The sequence below is a fragment of the Etheostoma spectabile genome, chromosome 13 (assembly GCF_008692095.1).
Source record: "Etheostoma spectabile isolate EspeVRDwgs_2016 chromosome 13, UIUC_Espe_1.0, whole genome shotgun sequence".
Lineage (NCBI taxonomy): Eukaryota > Metazoa > Chordata > Actinopteri > Perciformes > Percidae > Etheostoma > Etheostoma spectabile.
In genome coordinates this window covers 17,589,145-17,606,698 of record NC_045745.1, presented here as the reverse complement: position 1 = coordinate 17,606,698, position 17,554 = coordinate 17,589,145, and the positions used below count along the sequence as shown (strand labels likewise).

The following is a 17,554-nucleotide window of genomic DNA, read 5'->3' as shown; positions in this document are numbered from 1 at the left end:
TCTTTAAATAGAGTGTGGTTGTGAGGTTACTACTGGCCATCTGCCTCTGTGCTAACAGGCTGTGATCTCCCCACACTGGACTCTAATCATTGGTGATGGCCCTCAGATGGGCCGATGAGGCGGGGCTGAAGGAAGAAGAGCTGCGTTTACTTGACTTTAAGCTTAAGAGATCACAGGATATGGTGCTGGCCCATTCACAAGCCCTCATCCCCACAGAGCTTGGACCACTAACGCTGCACCTAAATCTTTCTAAGTCAAATCTTCCTGGGAAAGGAAGAGCATGTATCGTCATGAATAGGTGACATTAAAGTATCGATTAGGAGCTGGTGCATTAAACAACCATTGAAGAAACAGAGGTTTATTGCTAAAAATCCATAGTGGTACTAGTTTTCCTCACATTGTTTAAATGGACTTAATAACTCAACACCCTATCACAAGTCCTCAGGGGAGCAGATTCAGAGGGACTTTAGATGAACCAGTTGTGGGAATGTAACATGTGTGAAATCAGCCACATCCTTCCTTAAATATATCCACTTCTGGAGCACAATTATCCTTCATGCGAGTGGATTCTAGCCTGGTCCTACCAGACTCTCGTACATTTGGCCATTCTCCATTGACAAGCGTTAACTTCCTTAAAGGCAGGTGCTCTGTTGAAGTTCACAGTGGCTCTGGACAGAGCTTATAGTTTCTGCCCAGAGCCACTCTGGATCTGCCTCAACCAATCACTAACGTTTGGTCGTGACGTAAGCTTAGCATTGCTAGCGTTCGCCTTAGCCACCTCTTCACCACAAGCTGGAAAATCAAACTTTTTGCAAACCCTGTTGGGAGTAGGGCCACCAACAAAATTCAGCAAAGATTGTTCTTGCTCTGGCTTTAGCTTCAGGATATTCAGCTACGTTGCCACAACGGACTGAATGTTTTCACTTTCTCCGCCGCCATTACGGCTAGCGCGTGACCTCAACGTCAATGTTCTCAGCCACTCCCTCTGTTCGCTGATTGGAGCAGTAAAGATCTGACAGGAGAAAAGCCAAGAATATACCGCAAACCCAGACGTAGTACTGAAGGAAAATTAAAATTTAGTGAAAGTACGTAGGAGGGCGGAGACAGGCTACTGGATACAGCTGGAAATTGGCTTTTGCTCCTTGTAATTCATGTTCAAGTCAAAAGCTAGAGTTAAATTAAATGATTTGATAGAGATTTTACACTTTAGTATATTTCCTTGTGCGGGTAAGCAGTGAGCTGATAAGCTTTAGGATCCTAAAAGTAATTTCAGATTGACAGATGATGTAATTGAAGTAAAATCCCAGGAAAATATCGACAAAAAGGATCTTATAAAAACTAAAGCTTCAGTTAATAGATATGAAGAGACAACTGAAGCTGTCAGACCTTTGCATGCTAACACAAACTGGAAAGTAACATTAGTGGTTGATGATTGAAATTCATCATTCAGTGGAGAGAGTTAACATTTATATTACAGTTTTACAAAGGGTTAGAGTTAGCCCGCTTACAAGCTTCTTCATCAGCGGATGGAGTTTACTCAGTTGTCATGCAGATAGCTCTGTTGTCTTCCATGTGCACGTTTACGGCTTTGTCTTCCATCAAACCTTTATAACTGCTTTGTAGTTGCAATGCTAGATTACACTGAAGGACTGAGGTCTATATCCAAAACTTCAATTTAACAGATGTGTGCATCCTTTTTTAAGTGTTCTGTGGTTAGACGGATGGTCCTGTAAAGTTCAGGACTGCAGATTGTGTCCACATCAACAATCCTTTAGCAGAACAACACATCTTCATTTAAAAAGATAAATGCCGCAGAATTTCCACTAGATACACAATGAAGATTAACTAAATTTTTGGTGTGGTGACATTTGACACATTAAACAGAGAGGTTTTTGAGTTCACAAGCTTATAAAGGGCAATGTTATTGCTGACCTGCTGTTCTTCTGTCACATCAGCTGAAGCAACAATCTTTGTGGAAGGCAACGGGGACGGACTTTAAGACCGAGAGTGTCCCCGGGGTGGGTGATTTAGGTTACTATAGGACAGGTTACTATGGGACAGAGAGTTGGATAGCAAACAGAACCATAGGCTGTAGTGTGGAAAAGGTGGAAACAGCTGTGCAAATGACACTGTATCTAAGATAGCCGTGATAATAAGATAACATTTCAACTTCATCCACGTTAGGGAAAAAGATGACTGCATATCTTCAAGGAGCCTCTTGAATCTGACAGACTTTTTGTGCCACTGTGACTTTTTTCGGTAAGAGACATATACTTCAAATGAGTCAGCCCCTGAAATTGGACACGGCCACTGTGTTTCTTTGAGGGCTAATTGATTCTTAAGACCTGTTCTCGCCTTCCACCCAGCACTCAACCCTGTCTGACATCACTTTTTAGGAGGAAACATTTTCAATGAAGTTTTCTGTTGAGGTTTCAGTGAATTAACAGAGGTTGGCATTCAATCAGAGAAGGTTAGATTCTGCAGAAAACAGACGTTTATTATTGGCAGTCAAATAGGAAAATGCAGACCAGAGCAGAAAAAAGATAGAGTGAGTCAATAACAGGCAGTTAGATGTTTGCATCTCCTGGAGGCCAATTATGTGTTTGGCAGGCTGTGAGTCTCCTGCAGCTGTCTGGCTATTTTATGGCAGGAGGATGTTTGGTGCTTGCATGCCCATACTATGTCATCCCTGCAGACTCAACGTCAGCGCTTGTTACTTTACAAACAGGGGCCGGGTGTTTAATTATGAGTCAGCAGATGTGGATTATTTACTGATATTGATGTCCCAGGACCACCGCAGCTCACACACTTTGAAAGTTTCCAAAATATGTGTGTTGCAACCACACAAATGCTTTCCAGGGATGGGCAACAAAAAATGAGATCTATGAATGGTACTTTATAAATCAGCAGGATACTCTGTACAACAAACATCAGTAGCATTCTAGTGTTACTGATACTGTACAATCTAGATCAACAAGCTTGTTTGTGTGTGTTTTTTTTTTTTTATTCAACAAATGAAATGTCAACAAAGACTTTTCTTTTACTCTAGTGAGGTTGAGTTAAGGCAAATCTGGCCTCCTCTATTCCTGCACAGTGGTGTCAGTAGGTTATGGAGTGTGTCTATATTTAGTGCTGTTTCCCCTCCTCTGCCTCTCTTTTCAAACACTAATCCACTGTGGCTTTGTCACCACTGCAACTAAGCCACATCAGCCTTTGGAACATAACGCAAAGCACATGCATTGAGCTATGTTACACGTATGTCATCAAAGCAGCCCCCAGTGATGCATCACTGGGGGAATATTTTGATGTTTATATAGAACATTTGGAGTTTACCGGGATTACAAAATCAATCAGCCATGCAGGCAGGCCAAAAAACAGACAAAACATGTAAATAGGTATACTGTCTGTCATGTCAATAACAACATACTCAGTGTCTTCAATTTTAATCACAATTTGGACCAATGATGTAGTGGTTATTGTTTAATTTTTTTTTTAACTTTACTTATAATGTAAGGTTTCATCCCAATCACACCAGGTGTATCGGAGATATTATGACGTATATTGTAGCATCCTTTCGTTATTAGTTAATCAATGTATTTCTGTAAGAATATCTGCATGTAATAATAATACATTTTATTTATGGGCGCATTTGTGGACCCTCAAAGTCAACTTACAAGACAGTAATAATAATGGTAAAATCAAACAGAATATTACTAAGTATAGATGAGTGGTGATCATGTTGGATATGCCAGTGTGAAAAAATGTGTTTGGCAAGTTGGCTTTAATCTAAGAAGAAGTATGACCTTTTGGTATTAAAACTCAATGACTCAATATATTTCTCTAAAACATATAACCCTAAAAATCACCTTCTAAGAAGTGATCATCGTAATGACTAAATGCAGTCATTATCAGGCAGTTCATCCAGTATTTATAATCAGGCCACTTGTGAAATGAAGTCCACAGTCACTCCACAGTTGAACAACAGTTCAGGTTACTGGCTTTGAGGAGGTCAACCTGGTGGATTTGTTTTGTTGATATTGGCCTCTGTCTGATAGCTGGGAGGTTTGTCCCTTTGTTATTATAACACGGTTCAGCTGTTTATGCCCTGTTGGCACGAAACCGCCATGGAAATGATCTTGTCTGTGTGTATGTTGTGCTGCCTGCCTGGCTGGTGCTTTGTCATTGATCTTCCTGTCAGAACTGCTCAGATAGTACATCAGTTGCACTGTAATATGGAACAATACGAGATGTAGGATATGTAGGTCCTGTAATGTGGAAAATAAAGTGTACTTTATAAAGTGTATGTTAGTTTTTGTATGACTTAAATAAAGTGAGCTAAAGTGAGGTTTAGAGTTATGGTGGGCTTATTTTTTAACTTTAGGCAGAGCCAGGCTAGCAGTTACCCCTTTTTTAAGCTAGGCTAACCTTATACCGACTTCAGATCTATATTTAACCCACAGGCTCGATATCAAATTAAATCAGATTTAACTCTTGAAAGAAAAGCGAATAAGCCCAAAATCTTAAACTATTAATTTAAAATGATCAAATACATGTTTGATTTACTAACTTATTTCCATGTTTGACATTTCTATCGTTACTTTCTAGATGTTCTGTCAAGAAAATACATTCCAAACAAATGAAGCTGTGCCTGTAATTAAGTCTAACTCTGGGACAGACTCCAGCTGCGCACAGTGGGCGACTCTACTCAAAAGTGCAGAACATTTTATCCCAGAATTACATTGACTTTGACACAAAAGTGTTGTTTCGTTCAGACACATCATCAGGTGGTTTGTGTTATTTGCTATAACACTCAACATTTCCCATAACTTCTCTAATTAACCATCAACATTACTGGAACTGCAGACAAAACGGGGACAGAAAAAGAGGAACTATCAGAGGACTGCAGTAAAAAATAAAGAGAAGCAGAGAGGCCTGTGGTGTTAAAGGCACGATACCAGTCGTCACATTAGAGGCATATATTATGCTGTGGTTTTTCCGTTACAGGTGATAGTTTTGGTCTGAATAGAAACATGAGTTTCGTTGAAATAAAAGGATTTGAGTCCAAGTAGAAGTTTGGGAAATTAGCGTCAGGGAATAATACAATAGAGCAGTTAAAGGTACTGTGCTTCTGACTTGAATTAAAGTAGTGAAGAAGATAAGTAATAGCTATACTACCATGTGTAAATGTGATGCCACATGTCAGCGCTGCTTTACAAATAAGTATAGATGACTGCTGATGTGCTGGCTGCAAAACGTATACCATTTTCGTACTTACTTTTTTTTTTACACAAGTTTTGTGGTTGTCTACAGAAGAGGTTTAGTGCCACGTGTGAAAAAATGTTTTTGAAGAATTTGAAAATTCTGACTTTAAACTTCAAATGCATTTTCTCTTTTTCTCTAATCCTTCAGGATGTAACAAAATATTTAACTGAACTTTAGACCTATCTAAAGTACATACTCTGACATAATTTATACTACACTGGCACGCAATTGTAGTTCTGTACAGGAAGCAAAGTTGTCACATAGTTCTTTAAGGAGTGTTAACATATCGTAAAACAGTTATAACTCACTTTTCCAATGTAATTTCAAGTTGACCAGTTTTCTTTGTTTTGTAGTCAGCTGTTAACAATTAACAACCAGTGCATTAGCAACCATAGAAGACACAGAGGACATCTCATTTTAATGGGGATTTAAGGGGTTTTAGTAACTTGAAGGGGGTTTGTAGTCTGGCTATCACCAGACCAAGCCAAGCTTAATAGATTTGAGCTTGAACGTTGGTCTGGGGAGTCTGCTCTGTATTTTCTCTGCACAAGAGAAGTGACCAACGGGCAAAGTTCAAATGAATCTGTACGCAATTGGAAAGTCCTTCAACCAATCAAACCAAGGATCCAGGTGACATAGAAGCGACAGCGGCATTAACGGGTTGCTGTGCTTCGGAGGTGTTCGGTGGCCACTAAATAAGAAGCTGCTTGGTCACTTCTCTATCGTCATGGTGTTAAACCCGCCAGGTAGATAAGCCAGTTTGTGATTGGTTCCCGCAAAATTGAAAAGTTTCCAGACCCATCTTTAGGGCGAAATCAAATCGCCGCAGAGGGGTTACCCAGTAGAGGGGGTTTGGATTCTCCTATTTAAAACTGACTTTGTGAATAGTTTACAGGCTGATTTAGTATTTCTTTAAACTCAATGTGGTCATGTCTGCTACAATTTTTACAGGAATCTGGCATTTTTAGCTCCCTGAGGGGAGTTTCAATTCTAAAACTCAAAACTAACATTTCATGGATAATGTATATGTTTCATTATTTCCCCACCATAATTTATTTCCTGGCAATGCAGAAAGGGCTTTCAATTATACTTTCATGTTAGGTCTAATAATTGTGAGAGGGTTTGCACTCTTGAATCCAGGTTTATGAAAATTCAGAGTCAGGTGCGTATATCTAAAAACAACAGGCTTTTTTCATTGAACAATTGCCCGCACACCTATAAAAAAAGAATGGAAGAGGCTCTTATGATGTAAAAAGAATCACAATGTTTCAGTCAAAGGAGCATTGTCAGCACCGAATTTTAGATTTCAACTAAATAAATAAAAGGTTAACATCTCAAATAATAATTGTAAAGAAATTAGACTTTACTTTTGATGTCTGGTAGATGATAACCTAGACTCATGACCTTGGTATTTCAAAAACCCTGGCTTTTTACATCATCGTTGTTATAACACATTTATACGTCACCTTTATTGGATCTCGAAAGACAAAAAGACTTAACTTTTCTCTTATGTTGGCCTTGCATCACATTTTTGGGGATTTGAAAGTCATGCATCTGGCTTCCTGGAACCAGACTTCACCTTAATGCAGGTTCATATGATTCAGCTTCCCTTTAGTAAAGTAGGAGTAAAGAAAACAATGCCTCTACAAAACATTAACATGTGAAGAAGGAAGTCAATGTTCCCACGGCCTCAGATATTTATATTTATCAGCCTCACTGTCTGTTGTGGTTGTGTGCATGTGTTTGTGAGGGAAAGAGAGAGAGAGAGAGAGAGAGAGAGAGAGAGAGAGCAGGGAAGAAGTGATTCTGATTGGCTGTGAGCTGCAGCAGTGCCCCGACCCCATTGGTTCCGTCAGGTGGTGCTGTCTGATTCATTTCCCGTGAGAGAGGAGGAAATCCTCCAGTCAGCTTTGCAGCGAGCCTCCCCCTCGGATAAAGTATGCCTCTCACACTGTATGCGTGCGTGCGTTTGTGCGTGCGTGCGCGCGCCGTGCTTGCATTTTTTTACAACCATAAATTAGTTGGAGTGGTGAGGTCTCATGTGTAAAACACAAATCCAAGACTGGCTCAAAGTGGTTTAAACCTAAACCTGAGAAACATGTAGGAGGGTCTAGTTTGGTGTGTGTGTGTGTGGAAATGTCTGAGTCTGCACCTTTTTTTAACCCCCAAAATGAAACCTGCTTTGAAAATACTGTGTGGAGATTTAGGCTTATGAGAATGCGCTGCAGTGAGATTGCACGTGTGGGTTTCCTCCTGCACAACAAAAATATGCAGGTCAGACAAAATGGAAACTGTCTAGACTTAGTTGCTTTATGTAGGTTTACATATCGTCAGCTTGCATATTTTAATACATAAAGAAATCAGTCCCTGGAAAAATAATCTTACTTTATGTATTTTCAGATTATTTCTATTTACTATTACATTTTTTTATTTCTATGTCTAACAGCTGTTTCACAGACTTTAAAGCTATTATTTAAATACCTCATTTAGCTTAATAGCTTTTTGTTTAGGTCTTGACTGATCATGCCAAGATGCATAAAAGCTGTGTTTGAAAATCACACTTATTCCACCAGATATTGATTTATAACCCCTTCTGAATTGAATTAAAACGTTAAAATTTTAGAAATAGTCAACCACATTCTCATGAACGGGTTCATATGGCATCATATCAAAACTTATGCACAACAATTTATGATATTAATGTTATCTTACAAAATTACGACACAAGGGGCGACCAGTCACATGACAGTTAGCCACGTAAAAGGTATAGGTCACTGTGACAGTCATGAGGTTGTTTAGCCATAAAAAGGTGATTGTGAAACGGCAATGTGACAGTTAGGTTTAGGCACCAAAACGACTCGTTAAGATTAGAAAAAAGGTTTGTGGTTTGGGTTTAATAACCAGCCCCCCTAAGTAGTACTCCCAGGAGACCCTTTTTCTTCTGTAAAGGTTTTACTCTTAGCTTCTTCTTATACACAAATTCCAGTGCCAAGTTTAAAATCCTGTGTTTTGGGACCTTACAGGTCTCTCACGGTCTTATACTAGGTGTTTTGATCACAAGTACTATGGCCACTAGCGACCACTGCCTTACAGCAGGGCTTACAGGAAAAAAAGAAAAAGATTTTGGCTGTCATAACAATACTACTACTGTACACAAAAAAGGGCCAAAATAATTTTCGAAATCATAAGTTAAAGATCATGCTTTCTATCATACAGAGCTGAGTTCCACCCTGATGGAGAAGATGCAGGCCCAGGAAATGATGAGCGGCCTGAGGATACCGGAGATGGATGAGCTGGGACAGTTTTTTCGCTCCCTGCCGACCTCCACACTGGTGGGGATCGGTGCTCTGACTGCCGTGCTGGCGTACTGGTTTGCAACCAGACCCCGACCCATCAAGCCACCCTGCAGCCTGCTGCACCAGTCTGAGGAGGTGCCGGTAAGATGGACCACACATGCAAATATGTATGCAAATGTCTGTATAGGTATATTAGGGTCTCGTTCACAAATGCTGTCAATAGTCTTGAAATGCTTCACACCTATTTGCACACCCAAGTGGATAATTTGCACCTGATTTCTCAAAACTCTTTATTTTTTTGCCCCACACTTTTCCAGTTTTAGTTTAATTACACATACACTCATTCAATTGTTATCATGCACTCACAGCGATATGCTTCACAAGCAGAACAGAATGTGTTTTGTTTTTATTCCCTGGGTTAATCTGTCATGCTACGTACGCATGGCACTAACCATCTGAATGGTGGAGCTCGTTGGGACAACAGCCAGAAATAGACCTGCCGACACCATGGTTATTTCCTCTGCATTTGATTCTATACTTTCATACTTTGAGTAAAGACCACTGCACAAACGCAAAAGATAAAGACACAAGACAATTTCAAATATAACATAAATACACACACCTTATGTGTGTAAGAAAGTGACGGTCACAAGAAGGTGATGCAGTATTAACTTAATGTGAACACTGACCTCACTAATGCTGAGCCAGCTGTGGTGTTTATCCTGTTTTGTGTGGTTTTACGTTAATGTATAATCTTTACTTGTTGTTAAAGGGCTACTTTTCCAATTCCAAACCAGCTCTGTGTCATCTTTGTGTGGGCAGTGTATTTAGATGAAAAGGTGTTTGATTTCCCTCCTTGGCGTCAGTGCGTGGAGCAGCGGAGGTCTACTTAGATGTTGCGAAAGGCGTCATCCAGTGGATCTCAGCAGACCTCCACTACTCCAGCTCCATGCACTGGCGCGACAAGCTGAACACCATTCATCTAAACACGTGCACTCAATTCCACTTCGTCCTGGTTTAACCAACATCCTGACTACACCAAACACACACACACTCACACACACACACCACAACCCTGTTCCTTCTCACTGACAGGTGAGGCCGTCAGCATTTGTAGTCAATGTAATGTAAAAGTCCTTTTAAATGCTTTTTGTGGCTCTGAGGTTTTCTTTTCTTGGAAACCTGAGAAGGTCTTTGAAGAATGTGATGAAACAGATTGAGATGCCTGTGTGTCTGACAAGCACTCACACTCATGAGTTTTATTTTATGCTAGGCTCCTTAATCTTTTTCAACCTAAAATGACTCATTTCCAAAAAAAAAGGACTTTGCCTCAAGCATTCTTTTTCTTTATGTGAATGAACTCAGTAATCACCCAGTGTTGCGTCAGCAATGGATACACCAGACAACGAAACAGAGTAAGCTCAGCTATTTTTATTTGCAGTTGTGAGCTGACAAAAGAGATGGATTATCATTCAGAGAACAAGGAAAACAATTTTCTTCTTACTCTGCCTCAGGCTTTTGTATCTATTTAACATTGTCTTCATGATGGAGCACAGTTAGATCTGATTTGGGTTTTGTTTATTGGCAAATTTAGTTTTTCATTTTGGTACTGACCTTTATGGTGTCACACTGTTTCTCTGTCTCTCTCTCTCTCTTTTTTTTTCTTTTTGCAACAGCATGAAGATGGAGGTCGCAGGTCCATGATGGGTGACAGCTCCAAGCTACTGACACATTACCATGACGATGCCAGGACCATGTACGAGGTCTTCCAGAGAGGCCTTCATATATCTGGTGGGTAGGATGTTATGGAGGAAAATCATTTTCTGGATGTTTATGTTTCTTACATTTCTTTCATCCTCTTCTGGGTAATCTGTCCATATTATAAATCGAATGTACATTTATTTGATCTACAGTATAAGCACATAAATACATAAACATGTGACAAACAAAACTTTTTTTTCACATTTTTACTAAAAAATCCAATCATATCTCTCATGGTGGTGGTAAAACTAATCTAACAATAACATTGTCAGGCCTCACATGGAGTATAAGTGACTAAGTGACTGACTCCTAATGCAGAAATATTCTCACCTATTAGCACTCCAACCACCCCTGCTCTCCAGTGAAGAATTGTACTCCCTACCAAGAAAACACACAAGAAGATTTCATAGTTTCATTGGTTTTGTTTGACCCTGATCTGTTTACACTGACCACCATCTTTTGAAGTGTAATGCTTTGTCCAGGAAAATAATAAGTTTACATATTATATTATATTATAATATTCCAACACCACTTTGGTGTTCTATTTGTTCAACAGGTGATGGACCTTGCTTAGGCTCGCGGCTACCTAACCAGCCTTACAAATGGATATCCTACAAAGAGGTTAGTGCCATTCAGGGGACATCTTATCTCCTTGTAACAATGACAGGTGCAATGGGTACTGAGAGTGAAATCTTAAAGAGATGTCTAGCATGCAGAAACTACCACAGACAAATGCTACAAAAAAATATATATCGTAGTAATAAAGCGGAATTTACATTGCTTTTGCAGTTATGAATCTTAAAATCGTTTTTAATCTTATTTTGGCAGACATTATCAAATGTCTTTCTTATAGTAAAAAAAATATATATAATATTCATATATAGCATTTCCTGTGAAGGACACATCACTGAAATGTCAAAAATTATCACATATCACCAGCTTTGTAATGAGATTTGATGAGCTATAATCCGACCATATGAAGTCCATTTAAGTATGTGTAAGGTGACACTCAGGTGTAGGTTGCAACCTGTGCACCTGCACCACAGAGGCTTTGTTGCAACAAATCTGCCCAGCAACCAACGCTGGCACTGACATGGAGGTCCACTGAACTGCAGTCTGCAAACACAGCTAAATATAGATAAAAAAACAAACAAGAAAGCACATGGCAAAAAAATGTGGCAATGAGGAATGGAGGTATAGGAGGTAGGTGCAGTTACTGGAAAAAGTAACTTATTGAGAAATAAAAAAGAATCCTGTCTAGTTGACATGTCGTGTTGTCAGATCATTATCCAGCCACACTGGCGTTACAGTGTTATCATATAACTGTCAAAGATCACATCTTTTGATAAATGGTTGAAGGGCAGTTTCATTTCACCAGTGATGTTGAAATCACCCTAGTTAAGCAATGCCAAAAGCCATATGAAAAGTGAATCACACAATCCTCAACGTTTATCAATGACATCATGTATCGCAAGATAGTCCCTTCATTTAGCTAAATAGTTAATAATAGTTTTAAACTAATCCCAAACATCTGACACTTACGAGCATTCCTGTTTTTTAACTGTTTACCCAAAAATTAAAAAGCAAGATGTGAAAATATGTGTATTGTTAAAAGAAGACTTGAAGACCAGCTCAGCATTTAAGTTCCACCTGGTCCAATCAGCTGCTCTTCTTCCCTCTCCACAGGTGACAGCCCGGGCGGAGCATCTGGGTTCAGGCCTTCTGCACCAGGGCTGCCAGCCCAACCCCAGCCAGTTCATTGGAGTGTTCTCCCAGAACAGGCCAGAGGTGACTCTCACGCTTTGTCTCAATCTCAGGTTGTTTCCTAGCTTTTCATGCTGTCTCTCTCGCTCTGTTTCTTCGACTCCGTTTCTCACGGTCTCTTTGCTTCCCTGTATCACCTATTGGCTCAGACAAGTGCACGTAAACCATTTTACAGACTGTTTCATTCACACAGGCCACAAATATAAACACAAGCTCACTCATCAACTGTACACACTTCTGTTAGTATCTTCACATAGAGATCCTCTCTCGTTTTTACAGAACAACCTTTTCTGTTTTGACAAATGGAAAAAAAAATCGAGGAGAAAAATCTATTGGCTTTAAACAATATTAGTATGAAAAAGTAAATATATTGTTACATATTTAGAACATAAATGTAGGCTAACATAAATATAGGAGCACAAATATGTTTTGATTTACAAGTAATATGAATGAACCCTAATAACCCCTGACCTTTGACCCCTTTGTGTGTGATTTTAGTGGATCATTTCAGAGCTAGCTTGCTACACCTATTCCATGGTGGTGGTTCCTCTTTATGACACACTGGGCCCAGACGCCATACGGTTCATCATTAACACTGGTAAGAACACACACATACATACTACTCATATGTACAAATACTAACTGGCAGCCATGCTAACATACACATAACACATACATACACACACACACACACACACATGCAACAGTATTCAGAAGTGATAATTCTTTTAGCTCTGCTAAGTTTTGAGTTAAGATGTTAAAGGTGCAGCAAGTAAGCCTTATAAAACTAACTTTCTGTTGTATTTGCTGGAACTGACCCTATGTTCAAGTAGAACTACATGAAGCCGGTCATTTAAAAAAATGTGTCTTTTTGGTTTTGATTTGTTCCTTTTGGTTCTTTATTGTGTTGATATTCACACAAGGGTGCATGTGCTCTTGTGTGCTTGTGCTACTTCAGCTGACATCTCCACAGTCATCTGTGACAAAGTAGAGAAAGCTGAGGTGCTTCTAGAAAATGTTGAGCGCAAGGAGACTCCGGGTCTGCGAAGAATTATCCTGATGGATGACTTTGAGTCCGCCCTCGTTGAGCATGGAAAGAGCTGTGGCGTCCACGTGCAGGCCATACAGGAAGTAGAGGTATGACATGCAGGACCAGACTATTGGTACTTGCACTTGATTGATATTTACTGTAGATAAGAAATAGTAATTTGACTATCCATATTCTGGTGCCCTTTTTTTATGCATGTCAGTTTTACATTAATCAGATATATTTAAGGTTTGCTGCACTCTAGCTTCATCTAAATACAAACAAAATGTGTTTTATATTCTTATAAAAGAACGTGTTGCCCAGTACAACAGATGGCTCCTTGTATTGTTTTGATCTCTCTGTACAACCATGTGGGTTTATGGCACAGAGGATTAAGCTATATCAGGCCAACATCTTTGGTCTAATTTGTTGATAATAAGCAAAGTATCAATGATTGGAAGTTTATTCATTGATAATCATAGATTAGCTAATTAGTTCTAATAAAATCTGTGCCAGGTTGGGCTATGTTACTACACAGAAGTTTCATAGACAATCTGAACAGCCAGACAAAACAACAACCAGTCAAAACAAACTGATGTTTGAAGATAAGTCATTTGTTTGCCATGTTAGAAGAGATCTTTATCTACTCCTCTATGGTGCTACAGAATCTGGAAAATGTGGCATTTCCCGAGAACAAAATCACACAGTGCAAAAGAATTTACCATTGTGTTGTTATGCCTCTCAGTCTGATGTGGGCATTTACAGTAAACCCACTTCTCTTTACATGCCTGTATCTGCTTCATTAGCACAATCACAGTAAACGGACATGTGAAACTGGTCCAGCAGATCACAGCAGTGTCATCTCAAAGGCCAGTTTAGGTTAGATGCAAATTACTTGACAGGATCCTGCTGTGACTGACTGCCTTTGTGGCACTCTGGTGGCCATTTTGTTTATTGTGTTGTGTTTTGTGCTTGTTGCTTTTTCCCATGTGTTCTGTGGTTACCTGTCTGTTTTGTATCTTTTTCTTCTCCCATCCCCTTACATGATCTGCACTTCCTGTCTTGTTAGTTTCCCTCCGATTGTGCTCTCATCTGTTCCCAATTATTGTTTTGTTGGTCTTGTCCAGGCCCTCTGTTAATTGGTCTGTGTATTTCTACACCTGCTCTTTCTCTGTCCTTTGTCAGTTCGTCTCTCTGTTTGTCCGGTCTAAATCTTGACCATTTGTAGGTTGTAAGTTTGTTAGTTGTAGTTGTAGAGTCAGAGTAAAGCGTTTCTGTCTGAACTCCTGCTGTCTATGTAGATAATCTCTCCACAGAGTTACATATTCCTTATGTACTGGGGACTGACCCACAGCGTCAGTTGACAGGGATAACCCTTTAAGACACACCAATCAGGGCCATGCTTGGGCATAAAAGGGTCAGATGTGCAAGGGTTCACTGATTTACATTGATTGGAACGGTATCCAAGCGGCCTTTCCCTGGAGTGCTAGATAGTCTCTTCACTCAGTGAACCAAGGTTACGTTGTAACCAAACCATATTCAGTACAAAGAAGTAGCTGGCAATTACATATATACATATCTTTCATTTTTCTGTGATGACCAACTTTAATGGACGTGTTTTGACTGTGCCAGTGTGATAGACAGCCAGCTCATCTGGTTTATCAGGTGGATTAAAATAAAGGAGAGGACTTAATGCAAATGCTGCTTAACAATGACTTACAATCACAACAACAAAGCGTACACAAATGCAGCAGGATTGTAGAGATGGCTTTTTGAGCATGTTTGATTTCCATCAACACATTTTTGGCCTCTGTCATTGGTTAAGAAAGTTTACTGATAGAATTCTGAAGACACTCACTATTCAAAGAGGCATGGAATATAACACTAAATATATGTCTGATAACATAATTGTATTGTCATGTATGTATTAAAAGGTGTCAAGTCTACTACTAATAATTATTTTGATGTTGTTTTTCTTATAGGCTCTGGGAAAAGAGCATCACAGAAAACCTATAGTAAGTACTAGCTAATTCAAGATTCAACTGCAAACAGGGACAGATGCACTGTACAACATGTTTAGAAATGCAAGCAGTCTGTCATCATATTCTATTCTTAATGCAAATTAGGACAGTATTTGCATCCCAACAGGCTAAACTAAGAAGGTGAACATACTACTTTCTAAACGTCTTAGTACTTCTAAATATTCTAGACTTACTTACTTCTTAGTATTTAGCTCAAAGCAGCACTGTGCCTGAGTGCAGCCTCTCAGAGCCATTAGCATGGCTGTAGACTCAAACATGTATATGAAATACATGATACTGTGTTGCTGAAAGCTGGCTACTTGGTATTGGCCAACTAAGCGAGGATTTACTCTCAGTTGAAAATAAGGGAGAGAATAACTTCAAATAGTGAGTGCATTGAATGCACTTAAAAGAAAGTTTTGATGACAGCTTTTTGGAAATTTACACATTGACTCTGGATGTCCTACTGTTGGTACGATGGCAGAGAAAGGGGCCAGAGCTAATAACTCTACAGTGTGTAAACATGCAACATTCCTTAATCTATTTGACAAGTTTTTGTGCAGGTTGCTATCAAGAAAGCTGTAAGATGTAGAAGTTCATCTCATTATAAGTTACATTGAAATCTGACGCTCTGACCATTCTGTCTCCTCAGCCACCGTTGCCAGATGACCTGTCCATTGTTTGTTTCACCAGTGGAACTACAGGTAGGGAGTTTGTAAATTGTGTAAATAACATGCATTATTTGTGTTTGCTGCTGTGTTTGGAACCTCACATTTTGTTCCACTACTATGGGCTAACAGTTAACATAGAAACGATCAGACATACATTTAAATACCCTCTGTAAATAGACAGTATTACATGCTGCCGCAGGAAGGGCCAGTAAATTACAACTTGACCTACTTTCACTTAACTACGGTGCTGTAAAGTCTAGACGCAATCAGATCTCCGTGATCAGCGTAACGACAGTACAGTAGAACGTTTGTCTTTAACAGAGCGACAGTAATAACCTAATATACCATCATTACTGAGATGAAACTACAATCTCGGTTTTATTTGCACTGAATGAACACTTTCAAAGCACAAACAAAACTCTGCACATGAACAGATGCGCAATATTAGCTCACACATAAAGTAGCACCCTTGTATATTAGCCTAATATTGCAAATGTACATTCATAAATCCTACAAAACATTGTCATCAGACTTACTTATATATGCATGCACACAGTGGTATCCACAAAGTTAGTCCAATTAGGGGATAAAGTAAAGTGTGATAGCGTTCCACGTTGACATCTTTGGGAGCATGGCATCACGATAGTGGCTCTCCATTGTGATGCTGGTCAACCATCACGATGCAGTGATCATATCATCCATCGGCACAACCCTAATATGTAGGCCATACTTTTTTTGTTAAGAAGACTCTTGTGTTGAAGCTAAATGTCCAGGACTACACAGCAATGAACACTGTAATTGATTTAAAGCATAGAAGATCGGGGGTCTCTTGTTAATCAGAAGAGGTAATTAAATTTATAAGAATGTTGTTCGATATGTCAAACTTCTGTCTGAAATTCCGTATACGGTCATTTTTGCCGTTGAGTATGATCACTTTTGGATCTAGATATGTAACTATTACCCTACTTGAAGGCGATACGGGAGGACAACCATTTACTCTAAATATACATACACACATACTCCTTGTTGTCCTGAAATGCCAGATGACAACACATTCAGGGTAGTGAGGAAGCAACACTGTTTTTGGGAGGTCTTTTATCCCATAATTAACAGACAAGGGATCAAATGCAGGTCATACACCAGCTACAGCTCTAGAGTCCTTTGAAAACGCTGCCACCTGTTGGCTTTCACAGAGATATGCAAACACTCCAACATGGGGTTAAAGTTTTCAAACGTCACTTTCCATTTCCCGAGAATTCCCTCCGTCTTTGTTGCAACATTTTTTTGGCTTGTTTACTGCATTGGCAGTCAGACAATACATCTGGAAAGAGGAACACTTTATTTAAGAGTCATTGCTTTACAACCACTAATTTGTGTGTAGAAAGAACTGAGCAATGTAATGGCATTACAGCAACTGGGGAGAAAAATGTTACTTTTAGTCTGTTGTAGGAGTTGCCAAACCTTCAAAAAAAACATGTGATTTAAGGATTTTCTTTTTTCACGGCAAAAGAGCTGTTTTAAATTGTGACATACTGTAACAGATTTGTAATTTTATACTTGAAATAATGGTGACACATGGCTTTGAAATACAGTCTGGTAAGTAAAGTAATTATTGACCATGTATTTATAGATTTTAGAGGCAAAGGAACATACAGAGAGACAATCAACATTCCCAAATTTAAATATTTTATTGGATTACATTAATTAATTTAGAAACAATAATTTAGAGTGTTATGTATTATATTGAAAAAG

The 17,554-nt window shown here is 39.2% G+C and overlaps 1 protein-coding gene across 3 annotated transcripts in view; it reads left to right on the top strand.

The window, feature by feature from the left end:
* Positions 1-17,554, top strand: part of acsl6 (acyl-CoA synthetase long chain family member 6) — a 49,803-nt gene that overhangs the window by 6,341 nt on the left and 25,908 nt on the right. For 2 of the 3 annotated variants that reach the window (XM_032534559.1, XM_032534558.1), the window contains 8 exons: positions 8,479-8,699; positions 10,235-10,349; positions 10,876-10,940; positions 12,006-12,107; positions 12,582-12,681; positions 13,042-13,220; positions 15,093-15,125; positions 15,784-15,835. In XM_032534559.1, the coding sequence (XP_032390450.1) occupies positions 8,479-8,699; positions 10,235-10,349; positions 10,876-10,940; positions 12,006-12,107; positions 12,582-12,681; positions 13,042-13,220; positions 15,093-15,125; positions 15,784-15,835 (867 nt within the window). Of the gene's footprint in view, positions 1-444; positions 559-8,478; positions 8,700-10,234; positions 10,350-10,875; positions 10,941-12,005; positions 12,108-12,581; positions 12,682-13,041; positions 13,221-15,092; positions 15,126-15,783; positions 15,836-17,554 lie in introns of those variants that run through there. The other variant, XM_032534560.1, reaches the window with a different exon arrangement.